This window comes from Nicotiana sylvestris, chromosome 11 (genome assembly GCF_000393655.2).
Source record: "Nicotiana sylvestris chromosome 11, ASM39365v2, whole genome shotgun sequence".
Classification (NCBI taxonomy): Eukaryota; Viridiplantae; Streptophyta; class Magnoliopsida; order Solanales; family Solanaceae; genus Nicotiana; species Nicotiana sylvestris.
The window spans coordinates 37,683,721-37,702,068 of NC_091067.1; the positions used below are offsets into that span (position 1 = coordinate 37,683,721).

At 37.9% G+C, this 18,348-nt stretch overlaps 1 protein-coding gene and 3 non-coding genes across 4 annotated transcripts; all 4 read left to right on the forward strand.

The window, feature by feature from the left end:
• Positions 1-1,420: 1,420 nt before the first annotated feature.
• LOC104223978 (large ribosomal subunit protein P3-like) lies at positions 1,421-4,319 on the forward strand. The gene is made up of 2 exons (XM_009775526.2): positions 1,421-1,729; positions 4,005-4,319. The coding sequence occupies exons 1-2, from the start codon at positions 1,532-1,534 to the stop codon at positions 4,170-4,172; spliced, it is 366 nt and encodes a 121-aa protein (XP_009773828.1). The 5' UTR covers positions 1,421-1,531; the 3' UTR covers positions 4,173-4,319.
• Positions 2,717-2,839, forward strand: LOC138882545 (small nucleolar RNA SNORD14). The gene has a single exon (XR_011404137.1). It is a non-coding gene; the product is annotated as a small nucleolar RNA SNORD14 (small nucleolar RNA).
• Positions 3,196-3,318, forward strand: LOC138882542 (small nucleolar RNA SNORD14). Its single transcript, XR_011404134.1, has one exon. It is a non-coding gene; the product is annotated as a small nucleolar RNA SNORD14 (small nucleolar RNA).
• Positions 3,581-3,703, forward strand: LOC138882543 (small nucleolar RNA SNORD14). The gene has a single exon (XR_011404135.1). It is a non-coding gene; the product is annotated as a small nucleolar RNA SNORD14 (small nucleolar RNA).
• Positions 4,320-18,348: the final 14,029 nt, after the last annotated feature.

Genomic DNA, 18,348 nt, shown 5'->3' on the forward strand with positions numbered 1-18,348 from the left:
GCTAATGCTACAAGGCCTGACATAGCATTTTCTGTTAATTTACTAGCAAGATATAGTTCTTCTCCTACACGGAGACATTGGAACGGGATTAAGCATATATTGCGATATTTAAAGGGAACTCTTGATATGGGTTTGTTTTATGCTAACAAAGATAGTGCAGACCTTGTTGGTTATGCAGATGCAGGTTATTTATCTGATCCCCATAAAGCTAGATCTCAAACCGGGTACGTATTTACATATGGAGGTACTGTAATATCATGGCGCTCCACAAAGCAATTTATTGTTGCTACTTCTTCAAATCATGCTGAGATAATAGCTATTCATGAAGCAAGTAGGGAATGCGTATGGTTGAGATCAATAATTCATTTTATTCGAGAAAAATGTGGTTTGGAATGTGAGAAAAGACCCACAATTTTATACGAAGACAATGTTGCATGCATAGCCCAATTGAAGGGAGGATTTATAAAAGGAGATAGAATGAAGCACATTTCACCAAAATTATTCTACACACACGATCTTCAGAAAAGTGGTGACATTGATGTGCAACAAATCCATTCAAGTGATAATCCAGCAGATTTATTTACTAACTCTTTGTCAACTTCAATTTTTAAGAAGATGATATATAAGATTGGAATGCAGAGACTCAAATATTTAAAACAAGGTTTTCATCAGGGGGAGTAAAATACGCGATGCACTCTGTTTCCTTACTAAGGTTTTTCCCATGAGGTTTTCCTTATAAGGTTTTTATGAGACACGTAGCAATGCGTATTACTAAATATGTGTACTCTTTTTCCTTCACTAGGATTTTTTCCCACGTAGTTTTTCCTAGTAAGGTTTTAACGAGGCACATTATCTTTTAATGAACATCCAAGGGGGAGTGTTATAAATATATTATGGATGTTCATTTAGTACTCCGTTGTAAATAAGCTTCCTGAAGAAGCTTATCCATATGGGACTCCGCCGTAAATATGTTTATTTATTTAGTACTCTATTGGAAATACGCTTCATGAAGAAGCTTATCACTTCGGTACCCGGTTATGGATAAACATTATCCTCGGTAGAAGATTATCCATACCGAGTATAATAAGCTTATCCATTCAGTACTCCGTTATGGATAAACACTGCTCTCAGTAGAAGATTATTCATATCTGGTATAATAGCCGCTTACACAGCAGCTTGCAGTAGCAACTTACACAACAACTTCCTTTCTCCTATAAATAGAAGAGATTTCAGTTCATTATGTACATCAGTTTGAATTTGAATAATATAACAATTTCTCTCTATACTTGTCTTTACTTTACAGTCTTTATTTTATAACAAAAATAACATTCAAAGAAAATTATTGAGGACAAAATCGTAAATATATATTTGCCCAAGAAGAGGGTATATTAGTCTTTTTAAAGGGTACGTAAACAACCCTAGGGTTTCTCCTCCTCAGCCTCCTACAAAAACCCCAATTTACACACAATTCGTAACGCCTCTGTATATCATTGAGAGAGAAAGCTAGAGAGAAACAAAGAAAGAGCAAAAAATGGGAGTTTTCACATTCGTTTGCAAGGGTTCAGGAGATGAATGGAGTGCTAAGCAACTGAAGGGTGATCTAGAAGCTTCTGCTTCTTGCACCTATGATCTTCAGCGCAAGCTTGTTCAAGCTGCTCTTTCCACTGACTCTTCTGGTGGCGTTCAGTCCTCTTTCTCCTACGTTACTCCTTCCTCTGCCGTCTTTCAGGTATTTTCCTTTCTTAACCCTTTTCGTTAAAATAATCTTGTAACTTTAATGGGTCACTTTTTGCTTTGATGAATCGTTTTGAATCTGGGTTTTTTTGGTTTTGTTTTATTTGTATTCCTTTTTGCTCTAAAATTGTCTGTGCAATTTTGACTTGAATCACTCGTATTATGTTTATTTTAGGGTAATATTATGATAAATGTAATTTGTTGAAAATAATGTATATTCTGGTCCCTAGTGTTAAAAGATGTTAATTTGATATGTGTGTGTGTGTGTGTGTATGTATGCGTGTGTGTGTATGCGTGTGTGTGTGTGTATGTATGCGTGTGTGTGTATGCGTGTGTGTGTATGTTTGTGCGCGTGTATGTGTGTAGTGAGTGAACATATAACCAATGGTTGAAAAGGTAGTCCAATAGGAAAAGCTGAAATTGTTTTGCTAAATGAATTGAATTCTTTAAAGTTGTCATATGAGCGAAAATTTGGAGAACATGCCCCAGGGTTTTAGTTTAGAGGCATGATGTGTGGATAAGCACAGGGTTTTTGAACTGTGTGCCACTGCAGATCTGAGTTAGAACAAGTGGAGTTGAATTATATGGGGAATTCTGAATGGGAGTATGCTTGTTCATCTGTCTGATTTAGCTCGAGAATTCATTATGTATAGATTTTGTCTTTCTGGTTCTCGTGCAGTTTTTATGGTACTAAAGAGTTTCACCTTTTTGATTAGTTGAAGAACAAACCTTGTATGGAAATTGGAAAGAAAAGAAAACTTTTAATGGATATTTGGTTATTTTCCTGTATTAGAGATTATACTTGTTGCTATTTTTGTGCTTGTAATTGTGATAATAGCTTGCTTTTAACCCCTCAAACGGAATCTAGTGGAATTTGTTGATCTTTGAGGTTTTATAATTCATCGATCAAATAAGTTTGTTGATTGATGTAATTCTTGGCATAAATCGGTGATTTATGTTTCTGTTTGAGTGCTTTTGTGGGGCTCTGTGATGATGCAATTGAAGGCTTGTTTCTCAAAACATTTGCAGTGGCCGCCTAAATCTTTCGCCTTCGCCGGGCTTGAGAGATAATGCTGCCTTTATCCTTCCTTGGATGTCTGAGATTCTCCACCTACTTCAATTCCAAATCTCTTTCTTTTCCACACTGTGCCTTCCTTGGATGTCTGAGATTCTCCACCTACTTCAATTCCAAATCTCTTTCTTTTCCACACTGTGTTCTATCACAAGTAACCTCTTCCTTTTTTAGTTGCAATTGTGAAAATAGCTTGCTTTTAAACCCTTAAACATAAAAGGAACTACACTGGAATTTGATGATCTGTTTTGTCGCTTGATGCCATCTTGGCATAATTAGTTACTCTAGTTTGTTCATTTGCTATTCTTGGCTTTGTTAGTTGCTACTTTTGGGACTTTTGTTGATTGTATAAGTGCTTTATATTTTTGGTTGAGAGTGCATCAGTGGGGGATCCTTGATGATACATTTGAAGGCTTGTTTCTCAAAACATTCGCAGTGGCCGCCTAAATCTTTCGCCTTCGCCAGGCTTGAGAGATAATGCTGTTTTTATCCTTCCTTGGATGTCTGAGATCCTCCCCCCTCATCAAATTCCAATTCTCTTTCTTTCCCACATTGTGTTCTATCATAAGCAACCTCTTTATTTATTTTTTTGCTATAAATATGGTTGTAAATGTGATAATAGCTTGCTTTTAAACCCTTAAAACATAAAAGGAACCTGGAATTGATGATCTGTTTGGTTGCTTGATACCATTCTTGGCATAATTAGTTGCTACTTTTGGGACTTTTGTTGATTGTATAAGTGCTTTATATTTTTGGTTGAGTGCATCAGTGGGGGATCTGTGATGATACATTTGAAGGCTTGTTTCTCAAAACATTTGCAGTGGCCCCCTAAATCTTTCGCCTTCGCCAGGCTTGAGAGATAATGCTGCTTTTATCCTTCCTTGGATGTCTGAGTTCCCCCCTCCCCCAGCCCCTTTTTCATTTTCCAATTCTCTTACTTTTCCACGTTGTGTTCTATAGCAACCTCTTTGTTTGGTTTTCCAGTTTTCTATTTGAATTTTGTCATTGCCGTCTTTATTTTGAAATGATTTGAGCCGATCCTATATAGAGAATTCTTATAGCCAACAAACATAATTGATTTGACTTGATTATTTGGTGTCTTTGGTGATGTGTCATAATACTGTTAAACACTATCATTGTTGATATCACTAGGAGAAGCCTTTATTTATGTTATCCTCATGTCTTGCATAATATGCAGGTGATCATTGGTGGCGGTGGGGGTGGTGGCTTCATCGGAGGTGGTGCTGCAGCAGCAGCGGCTCCTTCTGGTGGTGCAGCAGCTGCAGAAACACCTGCAGCTGAGGAGAAGAAGGAAGAGAAAGAAGAGAGTGATGATGATGACATGGGATTCTCACTCTTTGACTAGATTGGCATTATATAGTAGTTCAATTTTCAGTTGCTCTGCATCTTTTGTCAGTGTCACTATGTTGGCCCTAAATTTTTGATAAGCATTGGATTTATCAGTTGCTGTTTAGTTATCTAATGACATTGTGTTCTATGGTTCTTTGACTCACTTTGCTCTCATTTGGTATCTTTTAAAGAGTGAACGTTAGCTTGTCTCTAAGAGTGTTGCACTTTCATAGGTGACTTACAACTAACTTTTGATTAAGGATGGAACACCCAACGATTCTCGACCAAATTTTGAGAGGTTCTACTGAAGTCTGATTGTATAAGCTTGAAGACATGCTAATGTAACTAACCTTTTAATTTCAGAAATATCTGAAATCTCCCACTTGCTCTAATGTTTGATTATGCAGACCACACCCTTGTTATGAAGAATGTTGAATTTAGTGATCTAATCAGATAGTGGAATCTTCTCGATCTAAGGAGTAACATTTATCCTCTATTTTGTTCAATGTATCTTAGTTTTATTAGGCAAAAAGTTTAATTTTTTTTTAATCTTGTGATCGTAATTAAAGGTGTAAGATAGAAAAGTTATAAGAAAGTGCCATTAACGATAAAATAAGAATGTTAAATAAAAAAACTTACTAAATGTCGAAAGAAACATTCTTTTTGAATGTAAAATGGCTTCAAAAGCAACTATTTTTAGCTTAATTGGTGAATAGAAGATTGACATGAGAAGGTACCAATTTCATGCAAAATTTTCAACTGTTTTGTTAGGGAAGTCAGAAGAAAAAGGATTTGAATAGACTATTTTTTCCCCTTCTTGTTTGCGAGAAAAAAAGGAGTAATTGAACTAAACAGTAAATGGGAGGCATAATAGCAAATTGAAAGATGCCCATTGTATTTGGATTTGGAAAGAAAAACAAATATTACAACAACTATAACAATAAGCCCAGTATACTTTTACGGATGGGATCTGAGTAAAGTAGTGTGTGCGCATAACTTACCTCTACCTAATGAATATAGAGAGACTGTTTCCAATAGGGAAAAAAAAAGAAATATTGTTACATTAAATCTTGATAACTAAATGGGTTTTCATGCATTAGCAAGTTTAATGTATTCTTTTGCCAGCGTGTTAATGAATTTATGTTACAAAAGATGTAGTAATAAAGTTTTATTAGAAATCTCTCTTTGTTACAAAAAGGTTCTACCAATAAACAAGATTTAGTTTAACAACATATTTGTGTTTCCCTATTGAGGAGGCATTTCTTTTCTTGTATAAAAAAGAAGACTTGTTCGAACGTTTCATAATTAGTTCAAAATTTGGAAAAACTAATATATGTTATAAATAGAATTTTATTTATGGTGAATGTCTATATCTAGAAAGATCTCAGGGTTTATTACTTGGTGGCTAAGTCACTTTTTTCCTATAAATAGAGGGTTCTATTCCATTGTAATTCATCCCAAAATCAATAAGAATTCTCTCTCTCTCTCTTTACTTTTCTCTCCAATACTCCTCTTCTTCTTTTATTATTTCATAACACGTTATCAGCACAAGACTCTAATCAATTGAGTAGAAGCTTTGGGATTGAGCATAATGATTGTCAATTGTTCCATGAACTTCCTTCATGATTAAATTCTGGATTTAAGGTAAGTGTTTTACCGTATTTTTCTCTTTTATTCTATAATTTGTTTTTAAATACAAGGAAAGACAATAAACTTTAATATAACTCTAATAGAGTTTGAAAGAAATTATAACCACCCAAAATGGTAAAATTTCTATGTCTTGACATGATCAAATTCATGTATGATCGTGGGCAAAGAATTAAAAACCCGTCCCATTGAATTTGCTTCATTCTTATTCCATTAAGAGAATGTGATAGCACTATGTGATAAGTCTGAAAGAAGACAAAATTATTATTATGAATGTACCAATGGATATGGACGTGGCAATAGACGAAATTATAATCGTCATTATTGTGGAAATGAGAACAATAAGGATTCTCAAAATAATCCTTCACTTTGTGAAAGTAATATTTGTCATCGATTTGACATGAGATTTTATAAAGCACATATAGTTGATTATGGTCCATTCATGATGTGAATGTGACAACATCTGATTTATGAATACATATTCATTTTTGGAAGAATATGAAAGTGCTAGTGTTAGTGAATATACCATACTCACCTCTAGAAGGAGGTTTGAGATGATATAAGAAAATAATGTCATTATTATGGCATGAATGGTCATTGGTCACGTACCTATTGCACACCAAAATATTTTGGTAATGTGATCATCAAAGAATAACATTAATGCAAGAAACATGTCTTGCATATAATTTTGACCATAACCATAATGGTATAACTTTCTTTTTAAAAGAGATATTTACCATATGGATGTTGATGAATATGTGGTACTACAAAATTAATTGAGAACTCTGGAAGAGCCAATTATTACTATTTTGGAGGAATACAATTGATTATCATGTCAATTTATTGTGTTGTAGTAAGTCTCAAAGAAACTTATTCAGTTTCTAAAGTATACGCGAAAACGGTTGATTATATTGAAACTATAAATAAAGAAAAGATTTAATATCCTCTATTACTACAACTTGTGGCGGGATAATATGTATGTGAAAAGCTACCCGCTTTATTCTCCAATCTGTACTACACAAATAAAAGAATACCACAATAAAATGGATGTTTATTGATATAAAACCCCATATCATAATAAACTTAGAGTTTATTGATAACTGCACATGTCATGGTGTAAATCTGAACTTTATCAATATTGATAATTTATTCAGTTGGCATAATTGGTTTAGCCATGTTAATTTAAGTATGATGTGCAAAAATAAAAGAGAATTCACATGGGTAAATATTAAAGGACTAGAAAGTTCTTTACGAATTCTCATATATTACTTGTTCTCATTAATTAATTGACCAACTTATAAAATTGGGATTGAATCCCATGAATACTGGATATATCAAAGGTCAATATGGGTCCATTCACCTGCCATGTATACCACATAAGATGCATCTATGAGATGGTTGCATGTGCAATTATTATTGTCACACCTCCTTTTTACCTACACCCCGCAAATGGGCGTAAAGGGAGTTTCTCTAATTAAAGGACAATCGAAACGGAATTTGTTTATTTATTTCAGAGTCGCCACTTGAGAGATTTAGGGTGTCCCAAGTCACCAGTTTAATCCCGAATCGAGGAAAAGAATGACTCTGTATTACAGTCCGCGAACCAGAAATCCGGATAAGGAATTCTATTAACCTGGGAGAAGGTGTTAGGCATTCCCGAGTTCTGTGGTTCTAGCAGGGTCGCTCAACTGTCACATTCGGCTTATTTATCTGATTTTAACAATTATGAGCTTATATGCAAGTTTTAACTCTTTACCAATATTATTATTATTATTATTATTATTATTTTAACAGAGAATTGCAACGTTGTGAGAACGTATCTCGAACCACGTCACATCAATGTACCCGTGGTTATCGACACATTTCGACTCCGTTAAGATTTGGACTTGGGTCACATAAATGTGCACCCGAGTTTAAGAAAGTAAATTATTAAAGGCGTCTAAAGCGACTAGCGTATCATTATTTTGGGTAAGGCCGTAAAATTTTGCTAAACGGCCCATCCCGAAGTCTAAGTAATTTTACCAACACGTATAGAGGGCCCCGCAGCTTGTGTATTTTTGTTTGTCGGGGCTCGTCTCATTCATTATTATTTAAAAAAAAAAAGGAATTTGCAACGTCGTGGAAATGATCTCGAATCACGTCACAATCAATGTACCCGTGATTAGCGACACATTTCGACTTCGTTGAGATTTGGATTTGGGTCACATAAATGTGCACCCGGATTTAAGAAGGTAATGTTATTTAAAGTACGCGCCTAAAGAGACTAACGCGTGGTTATTTTGGGAAATGGCCGTGAAGTTCGCTAAGCGGCCGATCCCGAGTTCTAAGTAATTAATACATGCATTTGTGAGGGCCCCACAATCTGTGCGTTTTATTTGGCGAGGCTCACCTCGTTTATTTTAAAAAGACGATCCTAAAGTGACTACATTTTTTCTATTAAGTTCGTCTCTAAACACAAAGTGAAGGTCCCAACCAATTGTTACTTAACTCTATTGTATAATTTTTAAGGATGGTCTTGTGATCGAGCCCGTTTCCTACGACCAGATTTCATGCGTTATTCGGGCCAAGTTCAGCGTTCGACTCACAGAAGCGGATTCGAGTCTGATTTAACATACACAGGCTATTGCCAATTGCTTTACATGATGAAGCCAAACCCAATATTTCAACTTTTGAGCAAATGGGCTGCCAACAATCATTATCTATCTACTGTTGACAATATTAAAACCTTCATAGCAAGTGAAACTAACAAGTTCAAACAGGCAGGTTCAATAGAACAAACTCATGGTATCTTCATCTTATTCCACTTATTTAACTAAACAGTTTGACAATAATGGGCATGCTTAACTATTCGGGAAAAACACAGTTAACTTGGAAGTTTGATTTTTAATTATATGCTACTAAAGTTGGTATTAAACTACTAAATTTACAACTAAGAAAGGCAAATTAATGGTCCAATACAGTCTTTATCAGATATAAACTCCACAGTCCACATTCTTCATTGAGTTATAAAGATAGACTATACAACTTATCATTTATCTACTAAATTACAGATGCACTAAGTACTCCACTACTCGAGCATTTTCTTTTCACTTTTACATCTCACAGCTACATCACAGTGTGATTCTAAAGTGTACCTGGTAATAGACAATAGAAGAAGAGGAGAAGGAATAGTCAGCAGCAGCAGATAACACAACAACAACAAACAGCAATCCACAAACAGCCCAGTAACATGTGCAGCAAATCCAGGTGAGCTTGAAACCAATCAAAACTAGGACACTCAAACTTAAACAACTCAAATGACCTCCGAAATGAAATCAGAAAAAAAAACAAACACTACTGCAACACTATACCCAAACTCATCTCAAACTGTCTCAAAACCTTTGAAATCTCGACAGTAATAAAACTCAATCGAAGGTCTACTCAACTTTGACCAAAATTACTAAGCATGAAAACAAGGTAACAGTGTTTCTTTTATGGAACAGTAGAACCCAAGTGTGTATGCCTATATTCTCAGCCTGTTTGCAGCCTCAAAGACACTCTTAACAATGCTTTTACCATGCCCTCCAAAAAAATCCCCTTTTAACTCTGTCCAGACCCCTATTTATACCAAAACCACAGCCCTTATCTGCCTTGAAACACTTAAACTAATCAGAAAACATCCTGCCCACACTCCCTGAACCCCCACTACCATATATGTCTTGTTCTTTTGTTTTAATCAAAGGTTATGGGTGAATTAACTTGTTTAATCAACTTCCCATGCCATTAAGCCTTGTTCCCCACTATTACTAAATAATTCATTAGTTTAAATGGTACTTTAGTACCCTACTGTCGGACCATTCAACTTAAACCATTTTCAAACCTTTTAAATCCCAAAATACCCTCCTAAAGTCCCTGAAATTACTGTCCTACCCAATCCCTTTTACCTCATCAGCTATAACCAATCCTTAATCAGATAACTAAACTGATTCTTAATTAAACAACAAACTACATCAGCTATAACCAATTTAATTCAATTCACCTAACAATTCGAACTTAGAACTCAGATTAGACCAAATAGCAGACTTATGCAAAGCTGCTAAGATGCACATGTATATGGGAATAATTGACTGCATTCACAATTCTAAATCAAACTTAGGCAAAATGAATGATCACTGTAAACGTACTGAATTGACAAACAAACTGAACTCATATGCAAAATGATGGACAACAAAGAAGAGGGAACCAAACATCACATAAAATGAAGCAATTCGAACCAATAATAAGAGCACACTTACAGTTCTAAATTAGCCTTAAACACAAAATGTAGGGGCCCTGAGGATATACTGAATGGAACCCTGAGGCTGAGAACAAAACAAACGATACCAAACAACTTGATGAGAACTACTAAACTATATACATGAATGGGTCAATCGACGAGACCATTCAATTGATTTAACATATGCCAATCGACCAAGATGAGAAAAACTGGACCAGAAAAAAGGTCCGGAAGATGAGGAGGATTAGTTGACCTAAATGATGAACTAATCAGTCAGAAATGAGACAACAACAAAAGAAAAAGGCAAACAAAATGAAATACCTCAAAATTTCAGACCAAACCCAATCCGTTTCAGTCTGAACTTCGTCTTGAAACTTTTGAAGTCAAAACGGACCTTAATCGAGTGTTCTCGACTGAGAACACTCGACTAAAGTCGGTTAAGACCTCAAACCTTTAACCTCGTACACAGTCTGAAGCTGGTTCCTCTAGGGTTTGCCTTCGATTTGAAATTCGAAGCAGTCGGCCATGATTCGAGGGTTTAGGTTGGGGAGGTCGAGGGGAAGCTGTGGTGTAATTTTGGTGGTCATTGGACGGATTAGGGTTTGGTTCGATTCTTCGATCTAAGATTCGAATCGTTGGGTACTGATTCGAGGAAAGCTGATATGGGATTTGGAAAGAGGACGTTATGGGGAGGCTATGGTGTAATTTTGGGGCTGTTTGGACCACCGGAACCGCCGTGAGGCAATTTCCGGTGGGCGGAGGGCGGTGGTTGAAGACAGCGGGTGTTAGGGCCTGTCTCTAGGTTAGAGACGAAAGCGAAGGGGGGGAGGTATGGCTTAGGGGGTGGGGTATGGTTTAGGAATATATAGTGGGGTGGGGATTTGATCTTGGCCGTTGGATCAAGTACGATCAACGGCCTAGATCAATTCACTTAAAGGAAACGGTGACGTTTGGTCATGCATCGAGACTGGGTCGACCCATGTTGAAATGGACCGGGTTATGGGGGAAGGTTGGGACCGTTGGATCACTGGGAACGGATGGCTCGGATCAACTCGCCTAAAACGACGTCGTTTCAATTAATGTTGGGTTGAACTGAGCTGTCTAATGGAAACAAATCAACGGCTTAGATCTGAGGCACCGAAACGGCGTCGTTTGGACTGTCTGAGAGACCAGGCTTATTGGATTGGATCGTTTGATATGATTTGGGCCTGATTTTGCATTGAAATTGGCCCAGTTCCGATTTGGTCCAATTTTTCACTCCTTTCTTTTTTTCCTTTCATTTTCTTTTAATTCCTAAAAACCAAAATTCCTAAATTAAATTGTAAAACCAAGATTATTTTAAAAAGATATTAATTAACCCTTAACAATAATTAACACACATGATCAAATATTGATTAAAATAAAATCACACAATTAAACAATAAAAATGACAAAGCTACCAAAATTCATATTTTTGTGATTTTCATTATTTTAAAATAGGACATGGTTTAATTAATTAAAAAATGCACAATTAAATCCTAAATATGCATGCAACATGTATTTTGGTATTTTTCAATTAATTAAAACAAGATAAACATTCACAGACAAAAATAATTATCCAAAATGTCACGCAAAATTCTCAAAATTGTACCCAAAGGCAATTTGTTTTCGATTTCATTTTGGAGTAATTTTCGTAAAACAAAAATCACGTGCTCACAGCTGCCCCTCTTTGTCCGAAAACACAAAGAGTTTTCGTGCAAAGATAAAGTGAGTGGATACGAGCGATGTTTGCCCGTTGGAATACTCCGTGTGAAGCATTTTTGAAAAGATTTAACCGAACCTTTGCTTCAAAGGTTTCCTACATATCCCTGGCTAAAAGGGAATCGGGTTAATGTAGTTCGGGAAGTTTTGGTAGCTGGGACTACCATGTGACTGCATTTTTGCTGTTACTGCTGCTGCATGCTGTTGCTATTGTTTTTCGATCTCCTTATTACACCGTGCCAAAAGAAAACAAGAAGCTAGACTTAAACTAGGAATTACAAAATCTTATCTATCTCCAACTTGTTCTTATAGTCTTTTTTCTGATTTCTGCGATGGGATTCATGCTGGGGGTATTTTGTTGTAACCCTCCGCATTACTGACCTCTGATTTGATCTTGAAATGTATTCCTCTATTTTGCAGGCGGGCTCCCGACTTTAACAACTTAAAAAGTAACGCCTCCGTTCTACGGGTGGGCTCCCGAATGCAACAACTTTAAAAAAGTAACGCCTCCATTCTACGAGCGGGCTCCCGACTTCATCAACTTAAAATTTAACAACCTCCATTCTACAGGCGGGCTCCTAACTTCATCAACTTAAAATTTAACAACCTCCATTCTACAGGCGGGCTCCTGACTTCTTCGACTTAAAATTATAACAACCTCCGTTCTACAGGCGGGCTCCTGACTTCATCAACTTAAAATTTAACAACCTCCATTCTACAGGCGGGCTCCTGACTTCATCAACTTAAAATTTAACAACCTCCATTCTACAGGCGGGCTCCTGACTTCTTCGACTTAAAATTATAACAACCTCCGTTCTACAGGCGGGCTCCTGACTTCATCAACTTAAAATTTAACAACCTCCATTCTACAGGCGGGCTCCTGACTTCTTCAGCAATTACTTCCCTCAAACTGGTGTTTTCACTTCTCTGAAACCTGCCGGGGATAACACTGTTGGGGAATTATCTTCCTTCTTTAAGACTAGTTACTTTCCTCCTTTTAACAATGGTGGGGATGATACTGATTCAAAGACCACTACCCTTAAAACTTGGGTTATCTTGCTTCTTCCAAGATTGCTTTCTTTAAAACTTGTATTGCCTTCTCCCGTAAACTGCTGGGGATTCCACTTCCTTCAAAACTTGTGTTATCTTCCATCTTCTCCAAGTGGGTATCTGATTTCAAGAAAATTTTGGCAATGGGAGAAAATTTTCTGCCCCAGTTTGATAATCTTCTTTGTGGCCATGTCTTCCCACTGTCAATAACATTTCATTTCCCCTGCTTCAAATCAAAGAAAAATTTGTTAGTTTAAAATATGGTGAGTGGTCGTGCCACTCCTGCTGGGGATGGTTTTTCCCTTTTTCCTTTCCATGCTTTGCGTTTTATTACAAAACTTGCTGGGGATGATATTATTTGCTGGGGATGATATTCCTGCTGGCGATCATATTCCTGTTGGGGATGGTTTTCCCCCTCTTCTTTCCCTGCTCCGTGTTGTCCGACCCTCTTGGAACTTGGTCGATAATCTGCCAGGAATGCTCTTGTTTCTTGACGATTCTTTATTCACCAATTGTTGCTTCCCACTTTTCTCCATACTCTCCCCAAAATCCTAGACCAATCCATCATTTGGTCTTGCAACGAACTTCTTTCTCGTTCTATTGCATTATCTTTGGACCGTCCTATCCACATTGTGTTTTTGCACCATCTTGGCAACTGGTAATAAGCTCTGAAAATTCTTTTCAAAAACAAACTGTTGGGGAGATAAAGTCTTTAAAAATAAAAAAAAATAACAAATGATGAATGCAAGAAAATAAGAGAAGAATAGTTTTCTGAAAAATGTTGGGGAGAAGAAAAATAGTTTTCTGAATGGTACAACCGATCCCAATGATCACGTCGTGCATTTCGGATTAACCAACCCAGTCTATTTATATCAATCAATCTTTCTGATGGCCTTACTTTGTTGGGGATATGTAAGCGCCCAATTCTTTTGTCGACTCAACATCTTTGCACTGCTTGATGCCTCGACGGATCCTTTCCGTCAATCTTATCTTGTTTGCCTATTTTGACCCCTTGTCGCCTCATAGTGCCCTTCGAGGGGTTTTCACTAATAAGACTCTCTCATTTCCCTCAACTCTCGTCGCCTTATGGTGCATGTGAAGGTTTTCACCGATAAGACTCTCGTTTTATTTCTCTCAACTTCCGTCGCCTTATGGTGCCTGTGGAGGTTTTCACCGATAATACTCTCTCATTTTATTTTATTTTTTCAGCTGGGGATTGGAGTGTTACCGATATGACTCTCTCTACTGGGGATTCTTTCGGCTATCAATTCATTTCCAGCTTATGATCCTCTTCTCTGCTGGGGATCAGAGTGTTATTCCCGACTTCCATTTGCATGACTTGACACTTCTCGGATACTGATCGGGAGGTCTTTTTGGACATCAATATGGGTTTTTGTGTATGGCTAAAATAAAAAGGGTATCAAAAGGTTCAAAATAATTTTGATGGGTAAAACATTACAACTCTTGGAATCAAACTTCCTTCCCAAAATTACAAACACAACTTCTGCCCCAGTTTCTTGCTTGGGGATTTTTATTTTTGTTACACTATGACCGAGCCGTGAGGTGCCTATGTATCCTTTTTGAGGAATCAGGTCAAACATAGTTCCCAATTCCTTTATTTTTCTTGTGACTTTTCTTTTGACTTTATTATCATTATTTTTCTCTTCTCTTTTTCTTTCAATTTCATCACTGATTCCAAAAGAGGGGCATGAAAGAATAAATAAGGCTCAAAAGGGGAAGCAAAGGTTGAAGTGTTTGGATGGAAGAACAAATTGTCTCCGTCATTTCATTCTCCGATACCATGCCAAATGCAAACAAACAACAATTACAATTAAAGGAAATCATACATAATATCTCTTAACTGCGTCAGAATTGATAGCCATGTCGACGCATTTCCCTTCGATATCTGTTAAACATAAAGCGCCATTGGACAACACTCTGGTTACAATGAATGGCCCTTGCCAATTCGGGGCGAACTTGCCCTTTGCCTCAGCCTGATGTGGGAGGATGCGTTTCAGCACTTGCTGGCCCACTTCAAACTTCCGGGGACGCACCTTTTTGTTGTATGCTCTTGCCATTCTCTTTTGATATAACTGGCCATGACACACAGCTGCCAATCTCTTTTCATCAATCAAGTTCAACGGCTCCAAACGGGTTTTGACCCACTCGTCATCATCAATCTCAGCCTCAGCGACAATCCGAAGGGATGGAATTTCAACTTCTGCCGGTATCACTGCTTCAGTTCCGTATACCAACAAATAAGGAGTTGCACCTACTGAAGTACGAACAGTAGTGCGATAACCCAACAATGCCAATGGTAACTTCTCATGCCATTGTCTGGACCCTTCTACCATCTTCCTCAGTATCTTCTTTATGTTCTTATTGGCCGCCTCGACCGCTCCATTCGCCTTGCGACGATATGGTGTGGAATTACGGTGTGTAATCTTGAACTGTTGACATACTTCTTTCATCAAACCGCTGTTAAGATTAGCCCCATTGTCCGTGATGATCACTTTTGGGATCCCAAATCTACAGATGATATGGGAATGAACAAAATTTACCACTGCCTTCTTGGTTACCGACTTGAAAGTTTTAGCTTCAACCCACTTAGTGAAATAATTGATGGTCACCAGAATGAACCTATGACCGTCGGTAGCTGCCGGCTCAATAGGTCCAATGACATCAATGCCCCAGGCAACAAATGGCCATGATGTTGACATTGTATGCAATTCTGTCGGCGGAGAATGAATCAAATCTCCGTGTATTTGACACTGATGGTATTTCCGCACGAAACTGATACAATCACGCTCCATAGTGAGCCAATAGTACCCTACTCGAAGAATCTTCTTCGCCAATACATATCCGCTCATATGTGGCCCACAAACTCCAGCATGTACCTCTGTCATAACTGTCGTGGCTTGACTAGCATCTATACATCTCAGCAATCCCAAATCTGGTGTTCTTTTGTACAACACTCCTCCACTGAGGAAAAATCCATTTGCCAGTCGCCGAATGACTCTCTTTTGATCTCCGGTGGCCTGCTCCGGGTATATCCCCATCTTGAGGTATTCCTTTACATCATAGAACCATGGTTCGCCATCCAGTTCTTCCTCTAACATGTTGCAATAAGCATGCTGATCACGAACCTGAATATGCAATGGGTCAACATGAATTTTGTTTGGGTGGTGCAACATTGATGCTAAGGTGTCCAAAGCATCGACAATCTCATTATGAACTCTTGGGATGTGTCTAAACTCCACTGATCGAAATCGCTTGCTCAGATCGTGCAAACATTGTCGATATGGTATGAGCTTCAAATCCCTTGTTTCCCATTCACCCTGAATCTGATGCACCAGGAGGTCCGAGTCTCCCAAGACCAAGACGTCCTGGACATCCATGTCTGCGGTTAGCCGTAGACCCAAAATGCATGCCTCATACTCAGCCATGTTGTTGGTATAATAGAAACGTAGCTGAGCTGTATCAGGATAATGATGTCCTGTTTCAGAAATAAGTATCGCTCCTATTCCAACTCCCTTCGCATTTGCGGCTCCATCGATAAAAAGCTTCCATCCTGGTTTCTTGGTCATTTCCAACTCATCTATATGCATCACTTCTTCATCAGGAAAATACGTCCTCAAGGGCTCGTATTCTTCATCAACAGGATTCTTAGCCAAGTGATCAGCCAATGCTTGGGCCTTCATGGCCGTCCTCGTCACATAAACGATGTCGAATTCTGTGAGTAATAACTACCATTTCTCCAATCTCCCTGTGGGCATAGGCTTCTGGAAAATATACTTCAGTGGATCCAAGCGCGAAATGAGATAAGTAGTATATGATGACAGATAATGCTTCAATTTCTGGGCCACCCAGGTTAGGGCGCAACATGTCTTCTCGAGTTGAGTGTAATTAACCTCATAGCCTGTAAACTTCTTGCTGAGATAATAGATGGCTTGCTCCTTCCTTCCTGTAATGTCGTGTTGCCCCAGTACGTAGCCAAACGAATTCTCCAAGACCGTTAGATAAAGAATTAACGGTCTTCCCGGCTCAGGTGGAACCAACACAGGTGGATTTGATAAATATCCTTTGATTTGGTCAATTGCTTCCTGACATTCTACCGTCCATTCTACCGCATCATCTTTCTTCAGTAGCCAAAAAATGGGTTCACAAGTTGCTGTGAGTTGAGCAATAAACCTGCTGATATAATTTAACCTTCCTAACAGACTCATTACTTCTGTCTTGTTCTTCGGTGGTGGTAAATCTTGGATGGATTTGATCTTTGACATGTTCAACTCAATGCCTCGCCGACTAACGATGAATCCCAACAGCTTTCCAGATGGAACACCAAATTCACATTTGGCCGGGTTGAGCTTAATATCGTACCTTCGAAGTCTTTGGAAAAACTTCCTTAGGTCTGCTACGTGGTCTTCCTGATGCTTGGATTTTATGATCACATCGTCCACGTATACCTCAATCTCTTTGTGTATCATGTCATGAAACACAATAGTCATTGCTCTCATGTACGTTGCCCCAGCATTCTTCAAACCAAATATCATTACCCGGTAGCAATAAGTCCCCCACGGCGTAATGAAAGCCGTCTTTTCCGCATCTTCTTCATCCATCAGAATCTGATGATACCCAGCATAGCAATCCACAAAAGACCCGATCTCACGTCCGGCACAATTATCGATCAAGATATGGATGTTGGGTAATGGAAAGTTATCCTTTGGGCTTGCCCTGTTCAGATTGCGGTAATCGACACACACCCTGATCTTCCCATCTTTCTTCGGCACTGGCACCACATTAGCCAACCAATCAGGATATCGAGTGACCCGAATAACCTTTGCTTGCAGCTGCTTGGTTACTTCCTCTTTAATCTTCACACTCATGTCTGTTTTGAACTTCCTCAATTTCTGCTTGACGGGGAGGGCATGCTGGGTTAATGGGCAATTTGTGAACCACTAAATCCGTGCTTAACCCTGACATGTCATCATACAACCATGCAAAAATGTCTTTGAACTCAATAAGTGCTTTGATTAGTTCTTCCCTGATATTCGGTGCAATGTGGATGCTTATTTTAGTTTCCCTGATATCATCTGCATCCCCTAAATTGATGGCTTCTGTGTCATTTAAGTTGGGCTTGGATTTCTCTTCAAACTGGCTTAACTCTCTGTTTATCTCTTCGAAGGCTTCATCCTCATCGTATTCCGATTCATCATCATAATCGACCTCTTGTACAATTAGTTCGGATCAGATTGATTTTTTAGACTAGGTTGAAGATTCATTGTGCATGCCATGTCATTAGAACCAATATCAAAAGAACTGTTCAGAAAGATAAAAGAAGAAAACAAAATTAAAACAAAATAAGAAAAGAAAAGCTTTCACTTTATTAAAATACGGGATAACAGAGTTTCACACTTTGCTGAATACAAAACAAAACTAGATTACAACCCTGGAATAATCCAAAAAAAACAAGAAAGAAAAATCAGAGCTCACTACCAAG